The sequence below is a fragment of the Echeneis naucrates genome, chromosome 19 (genome assembly GCF_900963305.1).
Source record: "Echeneis naucrates chromosome 19, fEcheNa1.1, whole genome shotgun sequence".
In the NCBI taxonomy this organism is placed as follows: domain Eukaryota; kingdom Metazoa; phylum Chordata; class Actinopteri; order Carangiformes; family Echeneidae; genus Echeneis; species Echeneis naucrates.
This window is the reverse complement of record NC_042529.1, coordinates 317,420-338,385: the sequence shown is the minus strand read 5'-3', so window position 1 is coordinate 338,385 and position 20,966 is coordinate 317,420. Positions and strand designations below refer to the sequence as shown.

The 20,966-nt window shown below is 45.4% G+C and overlaps 1 protein-coding gene across 8 annotated transcripts in view; it reads left to right on the top strand.

The window, feature by feature from the left end:
* ankfn1a (ankyrin repeat and fibronectin type III domain containing 1a) overlaps nucleotides 1–20,966 on the top strand; it is a 36,493-nt gene that overhangs the window by 908 nt on the left and 14,619 nt on the right. For 2 of the 8 annotated variants that reach the window (XM_029527069.1, XM_029527065.1), the window contains exons 2-8: nucleotides 1,090–1,217; nucleotides 1,668–1,898; nucleotides 3,173–3,378; nucleotides 5,865–6,115; nucleotides 12,253–12,290; nucleotides 19,760–19,885; nucleotides 20,723–20,918. In XM_029527069.1, the coding sequence (XP_029382929.1) occupies nucleotides 1,102–1,217; nucleotides 1,668–1,898; nucleotides 3,173–3,378; nucleotides 5,865–6,115; nucleotides 12,253–12,290; nucleotides 19,760–19,885; nucleotides 20,723–20,918 (1,164 nt within the window). In that variant the 5' untranslated portion in view covers nucleotides 1,090–1,101. Of the gene's footprint in view, nucleotides 1–91; nucleotides 608–684; nucleotides 751–1,089; nucleotides 1,218–1,667; nucleotides 1,899–3,172; nucleotides 3,379–5,864; nucleotides 6,116–12,252; nucleotides 12,291–19,107; nucleotides 19,278–19,759; nucleotides 19,886–20,722; nucleotides 20,940–20,966 lie in introns of those variants that run through there. The other 6 variants (XM_029527066.1, XM_029527067.1, XM_029527068.1 and 3 more) reach the window with 6 other exon arrangements.

Here is a 20,966-nt window from a genome sequence, read left to right as displayed (position 1 = left end):
CAGAGTCCCGGTCTCAAAGTCCCCGTCCCCGGTCCCGGTCTCAAAGTCCCCGTCCCCGGTCCCGGTCTCAGAGTCCCGGTCTCAAAGTCCCCGTCCCCGGTCCCGGTCCCTAATTGGCCGCTGAGGCTGGGTGTGAACAGTATTGAGGCCCGGCCGGCTCCAGATGTGGGCTGGGCGTCAGTGCGGTGTCCGAACCGCAGTGAAACCTGAGCTGGATCTCAGTATTTTGGGATGTTTCTCGTGAGGCAGGACAAAGACACGTTTCCAGGCCGGATCCCGGACTGAGCAGATGGTTCTGAAGGAGACAGAAGCCCAAAGACGGTAAATTCCTCCAGAGGAGTCGGATTCTGACTGACGACGTAAACGTGTGAAGTTTTAAGAGCTAAAGTTTAAAGTTTAAAGTCGATGCAGCTGGACCGGGAGCTGGACTTCGGGCTCCCCGGTTTGTTTTCCCCGGTGCTCCGGTGTTCGGCTCCGGTGTGACCGGGTGGCGTCCCTCGGTGGGGCCACGTGTGGCGGCTGGAGGGTCCGGCTGTGCACCGGGCAGAGGCGGAGGAGCCTGCGGGAGGTCGGCTCCGGCAGCCCGGCTGTGAATGCCCGTCAGTCGGTGAGCTGTCCGGTGGATCCGCCGGTCACCGGCCGTCAATCAGCCGCCGGTTGCTGTGGCAACGACTTCACTGCCTGGTTACCGCCTCACTAACGAGCTAACGGCTAAAGAGAGCTAACTAACGAGGTTTATCTCCTAATGAGGTGAAGGAGCTAAACAAGCTAATTCTAACAACTGGCCAAAGAACTAACCAGCTAATGTCATGAGCCAGCAACTGACTCGGTAACCAGCTAGTTAAGCAGGTAGCTGCTAACTGATGTTAAACAGGATTAATTAACATGTTAATGTTGTTAGCCAGTTGTTAGAAGTTAAAAAGCTAAAGTTGTTACGAACTAACGGCTAATATTTTTAGAGAATTAACAATTATCTGACAAGTTTCTCCTCACTTACCAACAAACTAACAGTACAGGGCAGCTAGTTATGGTGACCAGATTGGCAGTCATTTTCATGTGTTCATCCTGTCTTCCTGTTTCCTGACTCAGATATGGCTGAAGATGTCAGTGGATTCTGATAACTCCTGTGTTTTGCTGTCAACGAGAGACTCCAGGACTTCCTGTGTCTTCCAGACGGCGGACGAGAAAGATGACCTCCCAGGAGTGGGAGAGGAGAGGTGGCTCACTGACTACTTTTCTTTGGAGCTGCTGCGTTTGCTGTCATTGTATTTTCTTACATATGTTTGTAAATTGTCTTGATTACTCAAAAAAAAACGGTTTCTGGTCACTTTAAGAACTTTGGGATTCAGGAAAGGATAATGCTGCTGCTTGGTTAACTTTCAAAGACACATTCTCTGCTGCAAACAAGCGACCAGCAGGTTTAAAGAGTTGATATAGCCTCTGACCTCTGAGAGGAACCTCATGTTTCCAGGACCTGTGGCTGGAAACCAAAGGGGACGGCTCTTTGGTATTTTCTCCTTGATGTTTCCATCAGGGTTGGAGAGACAGAGTTTTTGTGCCTTGTGATTTGTCTCTTTATATTGTCTTTCTTCTGTCCGCAGCAGCAGGACTGTGAGTATGAAGTCAGCTTGCTACCTGCAGATGAATGACTGTTTCTCCTCCTCCAGTGTTCTGGAGATGCTGAGCTACTCCAAGTTCTCCGACCTGGAGACGTGGCTGTGCATGCCATCCTCACTGCTGCTGCTGCCCAGGGCTCTGGACCCCGCCCATACGTCCTCCTCCTCTTCCTCCTCTACCTCTTCTTCACACGGGTCCAACCTCTCCTCCTCCTCCTCCCCAGCCTCCAACTCCCGTCATTCCACTTGCAGTGAGCCAGGAGATGCTGACACACTGCTTAGGTAAGGCTGTGTATTAAACAGGACACGTTAGAACATTGATGTTGGAGCTCTCAGGCAGTTTGCTGATTGACTTCATTTAATCTTCTTAAGAGCTGCCTCCATCAGCTATTCTTCAGAACTGTTATCCCTTCTGATGGTTCTTCCTCTTTCCTCCTTAAACAGAATCAGCTGATATATCTGATCTGAAATTGACTTCAGTGATAAACTGATGAACCAAGTTAGTTCAGATCTGGATCAGTCCGACTCTCTGACTCCTTCTGTGTGTTTATCCGTCCATTCTCATCTGACGTCTTTGATAGTGACATCTAGAGTTACTTCTCTGCATTGGACGCTCCGCTTGTCTCCTGTGGGTGTCACAGCCAATCAGAGTGTCTCCTTCAGCGGCCCAGCTGTCAACATCTCTGGATCAGTCTTGTATTTTTCTGATCTTCTGAGATAGTGCTGTGTGTGTGTGCGCAAGTGCTTGTAAATGCTACATCATTTGGACCAAACAAGTGTTTTCTTGCCAGAGAAGAGATTTTGACCAGGACTCTTTTTTTCCACACCTTTAAAGGTAAAATAGAAGCTGAGTGGTACTGAGGTCTGGTTCAGTGGGTGCCCTGCAGACTGGAGCAGCAGTAGAAGATAATGTGATGGCCACCAGATGTCTTTGTAATGAGCCTTCAGTGGAGACTCGATCTCAGCTGCAGCAGCTCCGTAAAAAACAGATCTGTTCAAACTGTGGCCAGCAGAAACACTGTCCCCCTGACACTGTAGCTTGGGAAGTATTTGTCTGGCACCATGGAGATGGGAGTCAAGTAGGGGGAGATAAGCCCTGAGCCTGCAGGGGGCCTGGGGGGTAAAGGCTGCTGCTTATTGAGGTGCAGTCCTTACAGCTGTGCTGTATAGCTGCTGAATGTATAGTCATTTGTTTGGATTGAGGGCTCATTGCGTTGAAGGCCCATTAACTGAAACCCAGCGCCCCAGTTAACCCTTTGAAGCCCACAGAAATGTAGCTGCCTCCATCAGGTGGTCTTCAGAGTGTTGTTGCTGTTTTTTTCTAGAGAAGCAGCTCTGATATATCTGTGTGACACTAAACTAATGGCAGGAGCTGCTGTTTGTTTGGTAGGGAAGTATTACTACGTTGTCACAGAGGCAGACCAGCCCTAAGCCAGGGGCCCAGGGCCGTCAGGGGTCCTTTACTCCTTTAGACCTGTACATGATGACATTGAAGCATGGAAGTATGTCTTGGGTGGTCACAGGTCAGACCCTAAATCTGTGCTTTGCCCCTTCAGGTCATCAGAGAAGGACTCCGTCCTCTTCAGTCCTGCACTGGGGAGAGAGATGCCGTTTCTGGCCACGCCCCTCCTGTCATCCACCCCTGAATCAGCACCGAGCTCAGGGGTCTCAGCAGGGGACTCCACCTCCCACAGTGGGATCAGCATCAGGAAACGCCGGCGGCTTGCTGCCAGTCCTGGAGGACTCCACTGGACCTCAACAGGTGAGACAGCACTCATTGAAACACACATGTATAACAACAAGGGTTAGGGTTACCCGAACACCTGAGGGCAGCCATTTGAACTGCATGTGAAGGTGGTCCACTGTTGATCAGTTCCAGTGTGACGATGATGCTGACCTGATCCTGCACTTATAGCCTCATGTTGAACACCAACAAAGGAGGGTCAGAGGTGGGTGTACACACGCAAACAAACACACACTCTGTCTCTCTCTCTTTCTCTGTTTACAGCCATCAGCTTCCTTGCTTCCTGTGTTAGCTCCACCCTTGTGGAGAATGATAATGAGCTTCCTGTTGACCAGATTGTGGACGCTCGTCCATCAGGTGTCTGACTCTCAGCTCCATGTTGTTGACTTTAGAATAATCTTCTCTATCAGCAGCTTCCTGTTGTGGGCTCCTGTGTCTGTAGATGGTGTTGATGGGGAAGGAATCAGTATTGAATAAAATATGCTTCTCCTCTGTTCTGTTCATGAAGAGCTTCACATTCAGGAGTAAACTCCATCACCTCATAGCTTCATATCTGCAGTAAACAATAATATGATGTCAAAGGGTTTTGTCTCAATGGAACAAACACAGACCGCATCAAAAACCGTGTGTTGTCTTGGTTAATCTTGAACCTGAAATCAAGAAAGCTATTTATAAAAAATAAAAATCCAGTTACATTTTTCAGTAATGACCTCAACATTAGGGAGCAATAAAAGCTCTACTAATGGAGGAGGAGACATTTCCCGTGGGATTCTGAGGGTTAAAGAGGGTTAAAGTTTGACTGTTTCTGAAGTTTAAGATATTTCCTTTCAGCAAACAGAAAATTGGAAAAAATATATTAGAAACAGCAAATATAATTATGCTGTTGAAATGACCCTGAAGAGGAGTGACATGGCCCTAATGTGTAACTTTGGTTGAGAAGAAGCAAGTAAAGGAATGATGTGAAAATGAAGAATTGGGATTGTTGGAGAACCCCCCAACAAGAACAGATTCTGTGGAAACACAGCTCCAGCCCATCTGTTGTGTTTTTTCTTTGTCTTTACTCTCTTTGTTTCCGTCATCTTGTTTCTTGTGTTTTCTCCTCAGAGCCTTTTAACTTTGTGAGGAGTCTCTTTCCTCTTGTCTTGCATTGTTACGGCTCTTTTCATGTGGTTCTGTTGTTTCTGAGACATTTTAAAATTTTGTCTTGTTTTTGTATTCCAAACATGACAACAACAGTGATGTCATCCTCTCAGACATCTGAATTCCAAACATATTGTCTGCTCAGCTTCCCACGATGGCCCCGCCGCTCTCAGACGTCTATTTTGCATCACATGTGAACTCTGGGCCTCCTGTCTTTTTACAGTCAGAGTTCATGAAGTGGGTCAGTGTCTGTAAATGTTTAAGAAAAACCGCAAAAACATCTTAAACTCACAAGGCTTCACCTCTGGCTCTGAGGAATTTGGGCCAGATTAGCTTCGGTGGAGAAGAAGTCCTGACAAAGCTCTATACTGCTTTTTTCACACCTTTGTTGTCCAAATGTGGATCTGGACGTCATGTAAAATGTGAATATTCATCACTGAACTGATCCAACTTCCTCCAGTCTCTGGAGGAGAAGGTTTGACCTATTTAAACGCAGGAGTCTCAGACTGAAGGAGGTCCACGCTGTAGTTTCCCTCCATTCGTCCAATGAGCTAGGACATCTGAATTCATGTGTACACAGTCCACCAGAGGGAGCCATGACTCCAGCTGGAGTCTGTGCTAACTCAGTCAAAGTAATGAATCTCACATCATTGCTGAGGTTTTCCCTGAACAGGACTTTGGTGCTATAATGATCCAGATGTGAGCTGAGGAGTGAGACGTCATAGTCAGGATCACAGCTCAACTCTGTTCTTCCACCATTACATATACACATTTTATGGAATTGGTCCTTTAAATTCTGAAGCATCTAAAATGATACTTGGAGCACCAGCATCTTTTAAGGTAGCTCAAACAGATACAGACTGGATGACACCTCCTCCTCCTGAGATGAAACTCTGCCTTTGTATATCCAAAGTCCTTTTTTTTTTTTTTTTTATCGTTACTGGGATTTTTAACATGAAAGTTAACTCATATGACAGAAAAGTGTTTGGAATTCAAAAGTGTTTTTCTCCTCATGTAGTTTTAATGCAGCAGGTCAGGGAGTCGCCTGCAGTCTGACATCTGAGCACACACACACACACACGTAACTTCAAGCCATCTCATCTTTCTCCGCTCTAAATAATCTGAATCTCAAATAAAGATGTTTATAGTTACATTTGATGTTTTGGATTTGATTTGAAAAACTAAATGCTGCAGGAACTGATGATCGATAAGAAGAGACATTATGTAATGTTTTTAACAGAAGTAAAATAAGGTAAAATAAGTGTTTCCTGCACTTTCTCTGTATGTGTGTCCGCGCATGCCTGTGAGTGTGTGTATGTGTGGTGTACAGTAACAGCAAACAGTCTCTGGTTTCTCTTGTCCAGGTTCCGTGCAGCGTGAATTCTGGTCACCTGATCTGTCTCCTGGATCAAGACGGAGTGTTGCAGGAGGTGGAAGGAGCCTCACTCTGGTCGATCTGGGCAGGGGCTCACCAGCATGCGGCAGCGACCGGGCGGCCTTGAGGAAAACGGTTTCGGTAGATGACCGACTGCTGCAGCCGGTGCGGGGAGAGCAGCAGCATCTGAGACTGCTGAGCCGACTGGAGAAAGGCAGGAGGAAGCTGAGAAACATCCACGTGAGTGTTAAGCTTCACAAAAACTTGAGTTTGGGAAACATTTCATGATATTTCATCTGTAAGGACACCTGTGTCCACCATCTTTAATGTTAAGTCATTATGAACCTGTCTTCACCACGGTGGGCGAAAGTCCTTTGGTTGAAGGTGCTTTCTCACATCGAACATGATGAGCTGTTTCCTTTAGTTGTTGTACGTTCATAAAACTTATATGCAGCGAACATTGTTCATCTATTTCCTGTTTCCCCCGAAAGCGTCTCCTCCTCCAACAGCTGTTCTCTGATGGTTCTTCCTGTTTCCTCCTTAAACTGGAGAATCAGCTCGTTCAGTGATAAAGTGATGAACCAAGTTAATTCAGATCTGGATCAGTCTGACTCTGTGATGGAGCTCTGCTGTTTTACTTGTTGTGTGTGCATCCATCCATCGTCCTCCATCTTTGATCAGTTTCTCAGCATCATTTTCTGTCTGAGACTCAGCTGGATTAGTTTTACTGTTGAACTCTGAGTGGAGTCTGTTTTAAAACAGTGCTGAAGTGCACTTATATCTGGTTGTGTTTGTGTGTGTGCGCGCGCGCGCATGCATGACTCCTGTCCCTCTGCTGACTGATAGAGCTCGCTCACTCTTTGTTTCTCTCTCTCTCTGTCCTTTCTCTGAACTAATTTTACCACCTCAGCCGTCACAGTGAGTCACGGCTCAGTATTGTGTGAGCCACAGGACGATCCTCTTCACACACTCTGGTCTGTAGCCTTCAAGTCCTGCTCTGTGGCCTCATGGACTCTCATGGACTCTGAGTCCTGCAGGTGGTTTGTAACACAGCAGGTCCACCAGATCCTGGATCCTGATCTGAGTGACAATATCACAGAAAGTGTAATCCCGAGTGTGTCTGTAGCACCACAACACACATGGTACTGACAAAGTACAACAATGTTGTGACACATTTGATGTTGTATCAAAGAAGCAACAGTTTGTGTGTTTGTGTTACGGATCTGTTGTGATGTTAATAATATTTAGCTGAACTGTGCAGCTCCAGCTCTTTACTTCATTACTTCATTATCATTAAGTCTAACCCACCTGTGGTGTAGATGAAGATCTAACTGGCTCAGTAATAGTCTGGCAGATTAAAAGAGGAAACCAGCAGGTGGAGCGAACTGTGTGTGTTTCTAGTATCTCAACTGTTGGTAACAGTGTCTGTGTGGAAACGCTGTGCAGCTGGTGTCCTCTCACATTCTGCTCCATTGTCTCAGTAAATAATAGATTTCCACTCAACAGAGGCAGCCAGGAGACGGAATCACGCCTGTGCTGGTGGTCTTGGTTGCTATGCTCAGGTCAGCGGTGGAAAGTTGTGCTGGTGGCTTTGGGGTGTTTACTCTGCCGCTGTAAAACAGGAACAGGCTTTAGGACAGAGGGCGCAGCAGCTGGTGGACACGAGCAGGATGGTAACACCTCATCATTCCTGGGACTGTCCCCTCCTGATGAACAGTCCCTGTCCCTCATATACACCAGATCCAGATCCAGATCCAAAACACAAGCATTGCATTTCTTTTAGAATTTGCACTAAATTTGGATGAAACTCTAAAACAGTGTTGTTGTTTTCGGGGCCAACAGTCAGCTGCAGCTTTACCCCAAACTTAGATTATTAAACTGGTGTAATCAGGTTTCTCTGCAGCTTCTATCCTGGATTTTCTGAGCCTGACCATCATCCGCTGCTCCGCTCATTTCACCTGTGGAGGAAGATGATGAGAACTCAGCAGTTGTTAGTTGCCTCAGCTCCAGCAGGGGGCGAGCTCCTCTGTTTCTCACTCCCTGAGCTCTTGTGTTGGTTTGTTGGGAGAGGGCTGTCGTTTTCTGGTCAGACTCCCCCAATAAGATTCAATGAATAAATCTCAGAGAACATGCCTTTTCTCTGAGAGTCAAGCTGTTAAACCTTTCACAGTTTAATCAGACTGAGACACCAGCTGTCTTACTTCCTCCATCTCTCTCTCTCTCTCTCTCTCACACACAGTGCTTTATTGCCTGAGGAGTTTCAGGCACTAAAATGAGCTGCTATCTGACGGTGCTGATGCAGATAGATACTGTGAAACATATGATTCATCTTGGACAAACTGAATAGTGTGTGTATGTTTTTGTTGTGGTGGTTATATTCTCTGTAGATGAGCTGACCCTGGCTCCCAGACTACATTTCAATAGAGTTCAGACAGTTGTCTTATGACAGAGACATTCAGTCCAGACCCACGACTGGATTTAGACGTAGGCCAGTTATGGTTTTAAATCTGAACTAGATCCATCAAAGCTCATCAGACCTCTTCAGGTTGTGAGCTTTAATCTGCTCAGACTTATGTGTTATGCCGCAAGCTGTGTCACTGATGTTGACATAAAACTTTATGTCTTGAGTGTTCAGAACAGCATTATAACAGTGTCTCAGTCTGAAATCCATCTCATGAACATTATTCTGCAGCACAATGAGAACACTAAAACTAGATAAAATATAATACTAAAAACAGCTGCATCTTGTGAGTGTTGTACACATAATGTGTGTTTATTGTTGCACACGGAGAGTTCACATCTTGAAATGAACAATTTTAACAGGCAGTTTTTATTCTTTTAAGTAAGTAAGGTCAACAGCGACTTTTACTTGTCAGGTCTGATTACAGCAGCACTGTCTGCTCCTGTTTTCAGTCCATAATCATCCTATCTAGGGTCAGGATATTTTTCCACTTCTCTAAAATCTGATAAACATGTTTAAAATAGAATTTAATAAGTTCATCTGTTCAGGTAGAACTGATTGATTGATCAGAGTACAGATCAATGGCTGAATATTGACAGATGAGGTGATTCTGTAACATGGTTTATCCACCATCATCTTGTCCATATAGAATAAATACATGCCACATACACAGAGTCCAGTACAGGAGGGATTTGTGTATGTGTCCTGTTTACTTGTACATTTTTCTCAGCTGCCGTCTTTGTACACTAACACTCTCAAACACTTATACAGTGGTGTATTTAGCAGCCATGCTCCCATGGGGCTAATCATATCAGGCCACAAGTCAAGCAAGTCTTTCTGAACATCCATTAAGCTGCTCTGCTGCACCAAATCCTCCATGAATCACCCCACCATGAAATATTAGCTCCATAAATTCAGCCTGCCATCTTATTAAGCCTAATCCCTTGAAAAAACACAGCGTAGAGCGGATGATTGGTGCCGCTGCCGCTGTCGCCTCTGCCCCCGTCCCTCCCTCCACCTCAGGAGTATGTGTCAGCATGATATAAGAGGACTGCATAAACAAATGTGAAGGGCTGCAGTTGCACATTTCCTGCACAGAAATACTCAACTCAGAGCAGCAGTCAAAGCCACTCAGCTACTAAGAGGGAAAGTGATGGCTAATATTTCAATATTAATATTGGCAAGGAAGATAGATAGATATAACTTTATTGATCCCCAAGGAGAAATTCACCAAGATACAGTGATCTGCCACGTTTATAAGTTTCTTTTAAACTTCCCAGAATCCAAATTACTTTTACAGATTTTATGTTCTTCAAGCCAATATTGAATAAAAGAATCTACAAGCTAAATTAAATCGTAGATTTTATATTATTAATGTGATGCTGTGAGAAAGACGCATCATTGTTGATTCAATAACCCTATGCTAATCATTAGATTGATGCGACAATCATTTTATTATCGCACAAATGTCTGGTCAATAGATTCCCTAATTGCACTGTAAAACATGTAGTTAGTGTCAGACTACAATATTAAATCTAGAGTTCCCACATAGCAGATGATGGCGGTTCATCTGGTGCCACCTCATGAACCGTAGAACTCGCCGGTTTTCCCGTGCAGCGGTTTTACCCCTCACCAGTCCAGCTTAATATGGCAAGTGTTAGCAGCACCGTATCGATCTCCTAGCCTGCCACTCATCCGGCAGACCAACCTGCCAGTCAGCGCTTAGAGCTGCCAGAAGGGATGGCTCGGCCTCCCCCGTCTGTAGGCTCCTCGTCTGACTATGAATGCTGGCATTGCTGGACTAATTAACCCGGGAGAGGCCAACAAGCTTGTTACAGTTCAGCCTCTGACGAATACCAAAATAAAGCCTTTTTCAAATTAGCAAGGTGAACTGAGAAATAGTGGGGCAGGGAGGCTGGGGGGGGGGGCAGAGATTCAGCTGTGGTCAGCCTCGATTGGCTGTGTATGTATCAGAGAGTGAGGTTATATTAGTTCAAATTAGTGGTAGAAAGGTGAAGCCTGGTCAGGGTCCAGAACAGACAGTACACTCACAGGATTTGCACGGCCCCATCTGCCTTCAAATGATTCTTAGCAGCAAGGTTGTTCCAGTCTCTTAGAACTTTCCCCAGTTCTTCAGTCTCCATATTGTCCCAGACTGACCCCATGATGATCAGGACCCTGTAGGTCCAGACCATCTGCCAACAAAACCAACAAACACTTAGATTGTTTTAAATGTAAAGCGCACTATAAATAAAATGTATTATTATTAATTTATTTTTAAGCCAAGGGTGGTCCAGTTGGCAGACTGATTGGTGGTTCAGGTGGTTGGTCTGGTGCTCCACTTTGTCTCTGGGTTTTTAGCCTTTTAAAAAAAAAAAAGCCTCCTCAGGATTTAACCAATGTCAGGTGTTATTCTTAATTTTATATCAAAGGTCCTCATGGTCTAAAGGTAGACCTCCATGTGGTCTCTGATTCTAAATCAGGTCTCACTGCTATATTAATCCAGTGAAAATATCAAAGGTCTCAGAGAAATGCTCCGAGCACTTCTGGGGCCTTGTGATGTCATCACCCTCAGCCACATCCACCTCGACCTACAAAAAGCCCACAGAAATAAAGTGAGGGATCGGCAAGGAATGTTAAGCTTCACCTGATGGCGTTAATTGAAGCCAGACTCTGGTTGACATCTGTCACCCTGTTGTCTCCTGGCACAAAGGGCGTTCTCTGACATCAAAACATGGTCGCTGTTTTGACATTCACAGAAATACCAGCAGAATGAAGAGGAAGTGATACGGTGGCGGGATGAAGGTTTGACTGAGTGTCAGGTCAGTGAGGATCAGGTCTTTGCTGATGAACAGTCCTGTCTGTCCTTCTGCCTCAGTCTGCCTTTATATGCTTGTGTATGTGTTTTGCATTCGTGGCCTGCTATGTGTGTCTGGCACCAGTGAGTGACATATCCTCCTGTGGGTTGAATGATAATCAAATTTTTGGGATGTGGGGGCCAAATCGTTGCTCAGCTGAGAAGGATGTTAACCTCTGCACTGGCGTGGATGTGTCAGAGCCTGTAAAAGAGGTGTCATCAACATGGCTGTGACCTGCAGACGGTCTGTCACTGCAGCAGAAGGCAAAGTTTAGCGCTTCAGGGGAGCCCTGTTCCTCAATGAAAGAGGGAGGAGGCTCCGTGTACATCTATCAATTTTCCCTTGCAGCGTTATCTCCAGTTGTCATGGTGACAGAGTAATTTCATCGCAAGGTGCTGGACATCCTGCCTGCATATGTCTGTCAAATCGTGCCAGCCATCGTCTCCCTGCTGCTTCCTCTCACCTTCAGTTTCCCGGTGGTTTCACATCAGTCTGTTTGAACTTGGCATCATGGCAAGTTTCTCCTCCCACACGGTGACATAACAGGAGTCGCTCAAACTCTTCACGTTTGTGTGCTATGATTCCTGTCATTTTCATGTTCATGTATCCTCAGGTTGTCTTCCCACTATCCTCTACAGGTTTTAGGTTCAGGTCAGGTTAAACAAAAACAAAAACAAAACTACATTACCCATGAGCCTCACTTACTGTTGTTATGGAGAAGAGAGATGGCAAAAGAAAGAACCAGTTCCTCTATAATCTAATCTGCTATGGTCAGTGTAAACACAGAGCCTTAAAATGGTGATTTTACAATAAATATTGAATATAAAGTACGAACACATCTTTTATTCAGTGACATAAAAACATGAGGACCAGATGATGTAACGTGGACTTAGGCCAACATCAGCTCTGTGATCTGTGATGTCTGATTTGTGGAGTCGATGTTATAGCACACCTGATTAAAGCATCATCTGAAAAGACCTCAGTGTGAAGAGGGACAGGTGGTCTAAAGCTGCATGATCCAGAATCAAAACTCATTTCCTCCTCTGTCTCCTCCACAGAGTCTGGGAGCCACAGGCAGATACGACACCAGGAAAAAGTAAGTCCTGACTCAAGGTCTCCTCTGGTCATCAGCTGGAATAGTTTACTTTCTGTTGAAATTCACCCGTTTCCTCTTTATTGCTGAAGTAGTATCAGGAAGCATGAACATCTACAATTCAACCAGAGCCAGTGAACCAGATGAAGTCCTTATAACTGTACACACAGAGGATCAGATCCTCTCCTCTGATTGGCTCACTAAAACTACATGAGATGGACTTTAGTTGTCAAAACCACAAATATATATTTGTATGGATAGCCATCTTCCAAAATAAAAGACTGCTAAAATACGGCCTTTTAAATATTTCTCTCCCCACTCATCTTTCGTGCTTGACCTGAAGTGACTTATGTTAAAGAGAAAACAGAGCTTGAAAGCTGCAGCTTCTTCCTCCTCCTGAAATCTGACCTGAGGTCTGTGACGTCTTGATGAGACACTCATCCTTGATCATTGGCACTTGGCTTGGTTCCTTGCTGTTGATTTTAAAAGAGCTCCAGTCAAGGATGTAATTTTGGTCATAGTTATTGAATGCTGTTGCATATTTAGACTCCACTAATGTATGTTCAAGGCCATGAGCTCTGTAAAGAGGCTGAATGGACCATCGCACACATCAAGATGAAAAGATGTTTTATGCAACAAGAAAATCTATTTCAGTAGATTCAGGCTCTATTTTTATATTTCTCTTCAGTCTCTGTCCTTCAAACTCTTGATTTATTCTGTTGGAGAGACGCTTTATTCCTGAGGGTGGATCAACAATCATTAACTGTCAGCTGCTGCGTCATGTCTCATCCAAACAGCATAAGAGCAGCACAAGAAACCTGTGCTACAAAAAAACTGGACCAGACTCAGTGACTAACTTCCTTACAACAATGTGCCCTGAAGATAATATCTAACTAGGCTACTGAGCAGTGATGGCTAACATGTCTTTGGGGTCATCAGGTGGGAACCTCCTTTCACCGATGTTTCATCTAGTTAGGCCATGACACCTCCAGGAGGCTAAACAGTGCTCAGTGGCATCCCAGAGTCACCCCCCCCCAATGCCAGCCATCACCACTCCTCACACAAAGACAACTATCTCAAACAGCACCACTGTCAACTACTCTGACCTCTCACCAACTGCACCAGTGAAAGTAGGGATGGGATACAGACCCTGGTTCGGGTGCAGGAGGTGGAGGACAAGCTACACTAGCAGAGTCAGAAAACAAACTCACCTGAACAGTCCTATAATCAAACCAAATCAATCCAATACAGACCAACTCATCTTGACTGCCCACATGCTCTCAATGAGGCTCAAACAGGCCACACCCTCCACTTAAATACACTTCATCTGCTTCTCCAAAGAGTCTCTGTCTTAAGAGCTCCCCCTGTTGGGCCCCCAGCTACTATTACTTCTTCTAATCCACACCCACTGACTGGATCTTACGGCCTCATCCAACATTTCTCTGACTATTTTCCTCACCCTCTGTCCCCGTCCTCCTAACTCCTTTCAACAAAGCAACAACAGATCTGGCTACAAACCCTCTACATCCTACTTCCACTGGACAAATCCTAACCTTCTATCTTCGCTGCTCAGCATCCTTCCCCAGATCTGCATACCTGAGCTTTTTCCTTTCATATGCTTCTTCAACTGAATCCTCCCACGGCACGATCACAAAATTATATCAGGCCTTAGCTTTGTACAGGCTATTTCCTGGGGAACAACAAGCTTTCCTCCTAAATCCACCTGCATCTCCCAGTCACTGGCATCCTCTAAGCTGCCTTGCCTCCTTGTTATCTTACTAACTTTCCCTCCTTCTTGAACAAACTGAATTGCCACTCTCTCTGTCTTAGACCTCCTAAATTTGCCTGCCTCCGTATATCTTCAATGCCTGCAGCTAAGCTTTTTAAAACCTGGTTATGACGCAACGTATACCGTCCTTGGGACAGACTAACCTTACAACCTGGCCAGATGTGCTTTAGAGTTGAAGTACCTGAACACAACGACCATTGCGGGTCACCATTTACCATTAGTTTTAGGTTCTGGGGAGTTGGCAATACATCATATGTTGCCTCTATCAAAAATCTAATTCTACTTTCCTCCATACTCCACAGCTCTTTCCAACTAAGCTTTTTCCTCTCTACACCTCCCCAGTTCAACCACTGTCCCTGCTTAGCCTGAGGGTTAGCCCTAACCCCATATTTCCTCCTGTCTACGAACCTGCTCTACAACTAGCTTCCTCTTCTCTTTGGGACCTGCTCTACTCCACACTGGTTTACGTGGGCCAAGCCCCAAGCCTCCTCGGCCTATCTGTACATTACCCACAGTCTCTGTATGCCTAAGAGTTGCTTTCTCTTCCTGCACTGCCATTCTTGGATTCCATTTTCTCCCCTTGGTTGGGTTTGGAACCACCTTAGTAACTACCACATCTTTACTCCCAGATAACAGTTCTGTCCTAACCTTAGTTCATAAACTCCTCCACTAGACCAGATACTGGGAGCTGAAGTACGCCTTTCCCATAGAGTGAAGATGATTTTCTTTCTTACTCCCACCTGATCCCAGAAGATCTGAGCCTCTCCTCTGATTGGACTCATCTCCCATGGACATGAGATTATTCAACAGTTTCTCAGGAAACTATATTTGAATCTTCATGTATGAAGATCAGTATTATTTGCTGTTAATCTGAGTTTGTCCATTTTGTCCTGATCCAGATTGATCTGGATCCTGTCAGTTTCAGCAGTCCCTGTGTCCAGTTTGGCTTAAGATCAGTACTTCATAATTTAGTTTATAACAAATAACCTGACATATCTCATAATCGTTCCCTCATTGATCTTGTGGTGGTGGTGGTGTGTGTGTTAATCAGTTTGCCCACCCACACTGTGTACACGTGTGTGTCTGTTTGTGTGTGTGTTCATATACCTGCAGGCATTTATTCCTTAGTATTCAATTAGTGTGTATCTGTGAGGTTTTGCTCCATTGAAGCTGACGTTAAATTAATTGAAATGTGAGTGGGCCAATGCAGCAGTAATTTGTGTGTGTGTGTGTATACACTCAGCACCCTAAAACAAACACAGCTCTGCAGCTCAGTAATGTTTAGTTATTGTTTATAATTTATTTTCTAATGAAACTGATTCACAGATGAAAACAATCTCCACACTGATGAGACTCGATGGATAAACACACAGAAGTAAAGCAGCAGAGCTCCAGTCAGTCAGACTGATCCAGATCTGAAACAACTTCATTAATCTGTTTATCACTGAAGTCCGTTTCATTTCTGTGGGGACATTTTAAAACATGAATGTGGCTGTAAAAGGTTAATACGTGTCAGTCAGTACACACGTAAACATGTTTAACTGAAGCTGAAAGGACATTTACATTCATGTTATCATTCTGTAACACACACACACACACACACACGCATTTGAACACAATGTTGCAGCAACAAACCCCCACAGCTGTGTTTTTACTGCTCCTGTCACCCTGAACATTTTTATTGTCTCCACTTAACAACTCAACCTCCCCCCACCCCCGCAACCAAGACACAAACACACACAAACACACTGGAGTGTGTTGTGATGGGGTGAGATGTTGTTCAGGTTGTTGGACAATGAGTCAGATGGAAGCACAACGTGATACACAAGCAACCAGAACATCCAAATCTTTAATGCAGCCTGTTAGTTTCACATCTCTGCAGCTCCAATGAGCGCACAACACACACACACACACACACAGATCAGTATATCACATTGAACCTCGTGGGGTTTGTCCAAGTGGAACTGCTCTGGTGTGCAGTGTGTATCACTTTGCAGCAATTGTTATGTGACTGACACACACACATGCTGAGGGACCCAAGGTGGCCATTAAGAGTAATGGCTTCTGGCTATGTGTTGCCATGGTGATGAAAAGGAGGAAAGAAAGGCAGGTTTATTGGAGCTGATGAGCGGTAGAAGAGCTGCAGCTACCACGTCCCCCCCTCCGTTATACTGAAGTCTATGGGAAAACGCCCCCTTCCTCCGTTATACTGAAGTCTATGGGAAAACGTCGCCCTCCTCCCTTGTACTGAAGTCTATGGGAAAACGCCCCCTTCCTCCGTTATACTGAAGTCTATGGGAAAACGTCGCCCTCCTCCCTTGTACTGAAGTCTATGGGAAAACGCCCCCTTCCTCCGTTATACTGAAGTCTATGGGAAAACGTCGCCCTCCTCCCTTGTACTGAAGTCTATGGGAAAACGCCCCCTTCCTCCGTTATACTGAAGTCTATGGGAAAACGCCCCCTTCCTCCGTTATACTGAAGTCTATGGGAAAACGTCGCCCTCCTCCCTTGTACTGAAGTCTATGGGAAAACGCCCCCTTTCTCCGTTATACTGAAGTCTATGGGAAAACACTCCCCACCCTCCATTATACTGAAGTCTATGGGAAAACGTCGCCCTCCTCCCTTGTACTGAAGTCTATGGGAAAACGCCCCCTTCCTCCGTTATACTGAAGTCTATGGGAAAACGTCGCCCTCCTCCCTTGTACTGAAGTCTATGGGAAAACGCCCCCTTCCTCCGTTATACTGAAGTCTATGGGAAAACACTCCCCACCCTCCATTATACTGAAGTCTATGGGAAAACGTCCCCCTCCTCCCTTGTACTGAAATCTATGGGAAAACGTCCCCCCTCCCCCCATTATACTGAAGTCTATGGGAAAACGTTCCCCCACCCCCCATTATACTGAAGTCTATGGGAAAACGTCCCCCTCAGTCAATGTTTTCCTGGTGAGTTTATGGTCTCAGTATGAAATACAACATGTTCATTTTTTAAATGATGATGATGTTGAAGCCATTGGGCAGGGGGGGGTTGATCCTGTTTTAGGATGATGGGATCCCTCATGTCAAGAACTCTGTAGCTTCAATGAAGGCCACGGCTTCATCGTTAAGAAGGAATGTAAACTGAACAAATCCTCCTTCATTTCTCTCTCTCTCTCCCTCCCTGCCCCCTTGCTCTCCCTCACCTGTTGCTCTTCAATGGGAACCATGGAAACAGTGCGATCTTGAGGCAGCTCTGAGCCAATGAAGTGCCAGGGCTCGTCTCCTTGCCGCAGCCCGGCAGGATGTTGGCACATCTATTGTGTAGAGTTCTTTTTGTTGTCCAAACAGCATCACAGCTGCAACTAGTTGAATTAGTTTCATCCCAGGCAGCTTCTCCCTCAGTGGTGGCTGCAGGTTCAGGAGCCAATCTCCTGGTGGAGCTGCTGGTTCCTGATGATGCGACAGAAAAATATTCTAGTAGAATCTGCCTGTTCCTCAGTAAAATACATGATCTGTTACCTCTGTATTACAAAGATATATAGATTTTTTTTATTCTCATTGCATATTTCTACACAATCATATTGGATGTGGCAGCAATCCAACTTAGAAGTATAAATTAATAGATCAATAAGTTAAAATAGCAGCATCACCAAATACTTATTATGATAACTAATTAATAACTAATAATAACAATTTGTCAAATGATAAAAAAGTAAAGTGCAGATGAAAGCATGGCATATGAGTCCAGTTCCAGTCCTTTCAGCAGTTTGGTTGAGCCTTCATGAGGCTGTGTGAAAAGGAGCGTTTCAGTCTTTTCTACTGTACATATTTGATCCCTCCTCCCACAAGAAGGAAATGAGGATCAATATGTCACAGAAAATAGTCCCCAAACAGTCAGCTGCTGTCCAGGGGTCAGACACATTAGTTCAGTCTCTGACTGTCTGCTGTTTACACAACACACCACAACAGACCACATTGTACAAAACACTTCACAATATAACATTCATCACATCACAATAAACAATACAACACAACGCTCAACAACCTAACACAACCCAACACACACGTTCTTCTTCCTCTATACAGCCAATGAAACAGCTGCTTTGACAGATAAGAAGAACAAAAGGTTTGGAACAACAGGTTTCTATGTCACACACACAAAGACACATATACAGACGTTCAACGTTCACGTTCATCGTCTGTTTCTGCAAATATACTCTCAACCTGTGTGTGTGTGTGTGGTGCTGCAGTGTCCTCTCATGTTTATGTCAGTGAGGGAAACAGCTGCTCGTTTATACCTGCAGCGGCTGTTTGGTTAGAAGAGGTGTGTTTTAAACAGAGTGAGCTAACGCTTTAATCAAACCCTTCACAAACTGAAGACTCCGAGTCAGGACTAATGTTCAGGAACGTACAGGAACATTCAGAAATGCTGCTGTGCATGAGTTCTGCTGAGTGAACAGCTACACACACTCTCTGCTGAACAGCGGAACGTCACAGTGTGTGGTCAGGCTTCAGTCAAGTTGCCGTGGTTACATGTTTTTGTGAATGTTGAATGATATGAACGATACACAGATGTTTCCATTGATGATCAAACATCGATCAATATTTACATCGGATCAGTTACACAGGTGACAATTAACCAAGCCAGTCAAACAGGAAATGATGTCACAGCTGTGACTACAACATCCTGAGTCTTGTCACATTTTGTTTTCTCTTCAGCATCAGTAAATACAATTTTAGTATTTATATTACTTACAGTTTTTTCAAAGGCTGAAGCTGCTGCCCCTCCTCCACCCGGTCCACAGAGTCACTGCACTCTGTGTGTGTGTGTGTGTGTGTTCATATCTCTGGACTCTCTCTCTCTCTCTCTCCCCCACCCTCCCCCCCCCCCCCCCCCCCCCCCCCCCCCCCCGACTCCTCCACCCATTCACTCTCCTTACTGTTGTATGTGTGTATCTGTGTGTGGATGTGTTGCGATGTGTTCGCCGGTGAACAGGTGTTCAGCACAATCCGCTGGAGTCGGAGCTCCACAGTAGGAGCTGATAGAGACAGGCGCGCTCACACACACACACACACACACACACACACACACTTAGCAGAGATGATCCAGGGCAGTGGAGCTCCGGCAGTCAGGAGGCATCAGCCAGAGAGATTAAACCCAGCGTAGGAGGCTCAGACTCTGGGCGAGATCTGCTGCTGCCCCCCTCCAGAGGATCAGTCCTCCTGTGAGTACAAAATCTTTGAGCTGTGTTTCACATCTGTCCGTACGGCGACAGATGATTTTCAGTGTCAGGCAACTTCTGTGCATCACTTCTGGTCGGACAGGTGTCCGCTCAGGTCTCGATCTCTGTGGACCACATTAGTTTCATGTTTGGGTTCTGCAGCAGGACTGAGATTTTTCACCGACCATTCATCTTCATCTTTTCGGTGTTGAATTTCTGCTGCAGTCCGGCAGGATGTTGTATAGGTGCCTGCAGGATGAGGCAGTCAGAGGAAATCCAGTTTCCTCTCAGATGTGATGGTATTAAGTGTCAAATGACAGAGGAAGGACGAGGACAGGAATTTCTGACTTTGGGCTGAATCGCCTTCACAGTGAGGAAGAGGAGAACTTTCTAAGCCTGTACCTCTGATTCTGGTGGAAACATCTGTCTGTGTTATTAACAGATGTCTGCTTCCCTTCGTATGTGTCTGTGTGTGTGTGTGTCAGGTCTGACAGTAAGATCTCTCAGTTGGCCCAGAGGTGGAACCAGAGATCTGCTGGAGATGCTCTGATCAAAGACCAGAAGCCCCAGTCTTACACGGGAACCTCCCGATCCTCACTCAGTCTGGACAGGTGATGACGCACACAACGCAAGGTTTCCAGGACAGTTTGAAAAACATACCAGATTTCACATTTAATCCAGTAAAACAGAAAACCAGATGTTTTCTGACACAGCTAACAACTACAATTCCCAGGATGCATTTCAGGAAGAAACATCCAATCCTTATCAGGCTTTGAGGGAACCTCAGCAGGTTTTTACTGGATGAGTCCAGCTGCTGAGATATGAAGCCCCAGTCCTGATTCAGAGCTCGTCCTCTCCATGGCAACAGCCACTGAGGATTGTGGGTATTGTAGGATTTAGAGATTGTGACCAATGGAGCAGACCTACTGTGTGTGTGTGTGTGTGTGTGTGTGTGTGTGGGTTAGGGTCTAACCTGTTAAAGTGTGTAGATAGACACACTGTACTGGTGTGTGTTGGGGGTCCGGGGGGTGAGACAGGTATGATGATAAAACCATCTGTCTCTGATCTGATGATCTGGACCTGGTGACCAAATGTATTGGGGAGGGGCTGTCAGATTGATGTTTGTAGGTTTAAACCAATTATGTGTAACAAGCCACTTTTCACACAAACCTACTCACTTTCTACAGCTGTTTCTCATGACTACTGGGTAATTTTTGACAGGCCCCTCCCCTTCCATGTTCCTGTGGTGATGTTTATTCATATCAGCTGTTTGTTGTCTTATTGTTTGTGGGTTGGACGGCGGTTCTCTGAACACCATAAATTACCCAGAAACCATTGCACACATTGGTGGGACACAAAATGTTGATGATGATGTTTTCTGAGTTTTCTGCCTGTTACAGTGTACTGGGTCTTTATTGAGTCCCCCGCCCCCAATCTCCTCCCAACAGACGTCTTCCGGGTGTTATGACCCAGCAGATGCAGAACCTTCAGTTGTCCCAAACCAGGAAGTGCCCCAGTGGGCCGGCTTCACCCAGCGCTGCCAAGCGCCTCTACAGGAATCTGTCAGAGAAACTGCGAGGAAGCACTTCCTCCTTCGAAGATGCCTACTTCTTTGGCAAGACGGATCGTCTCCGCAAGGCCTCAGTGAGTTCAAAGCACCATTTTGTCTTCAAACTGACAAATAATCACAAA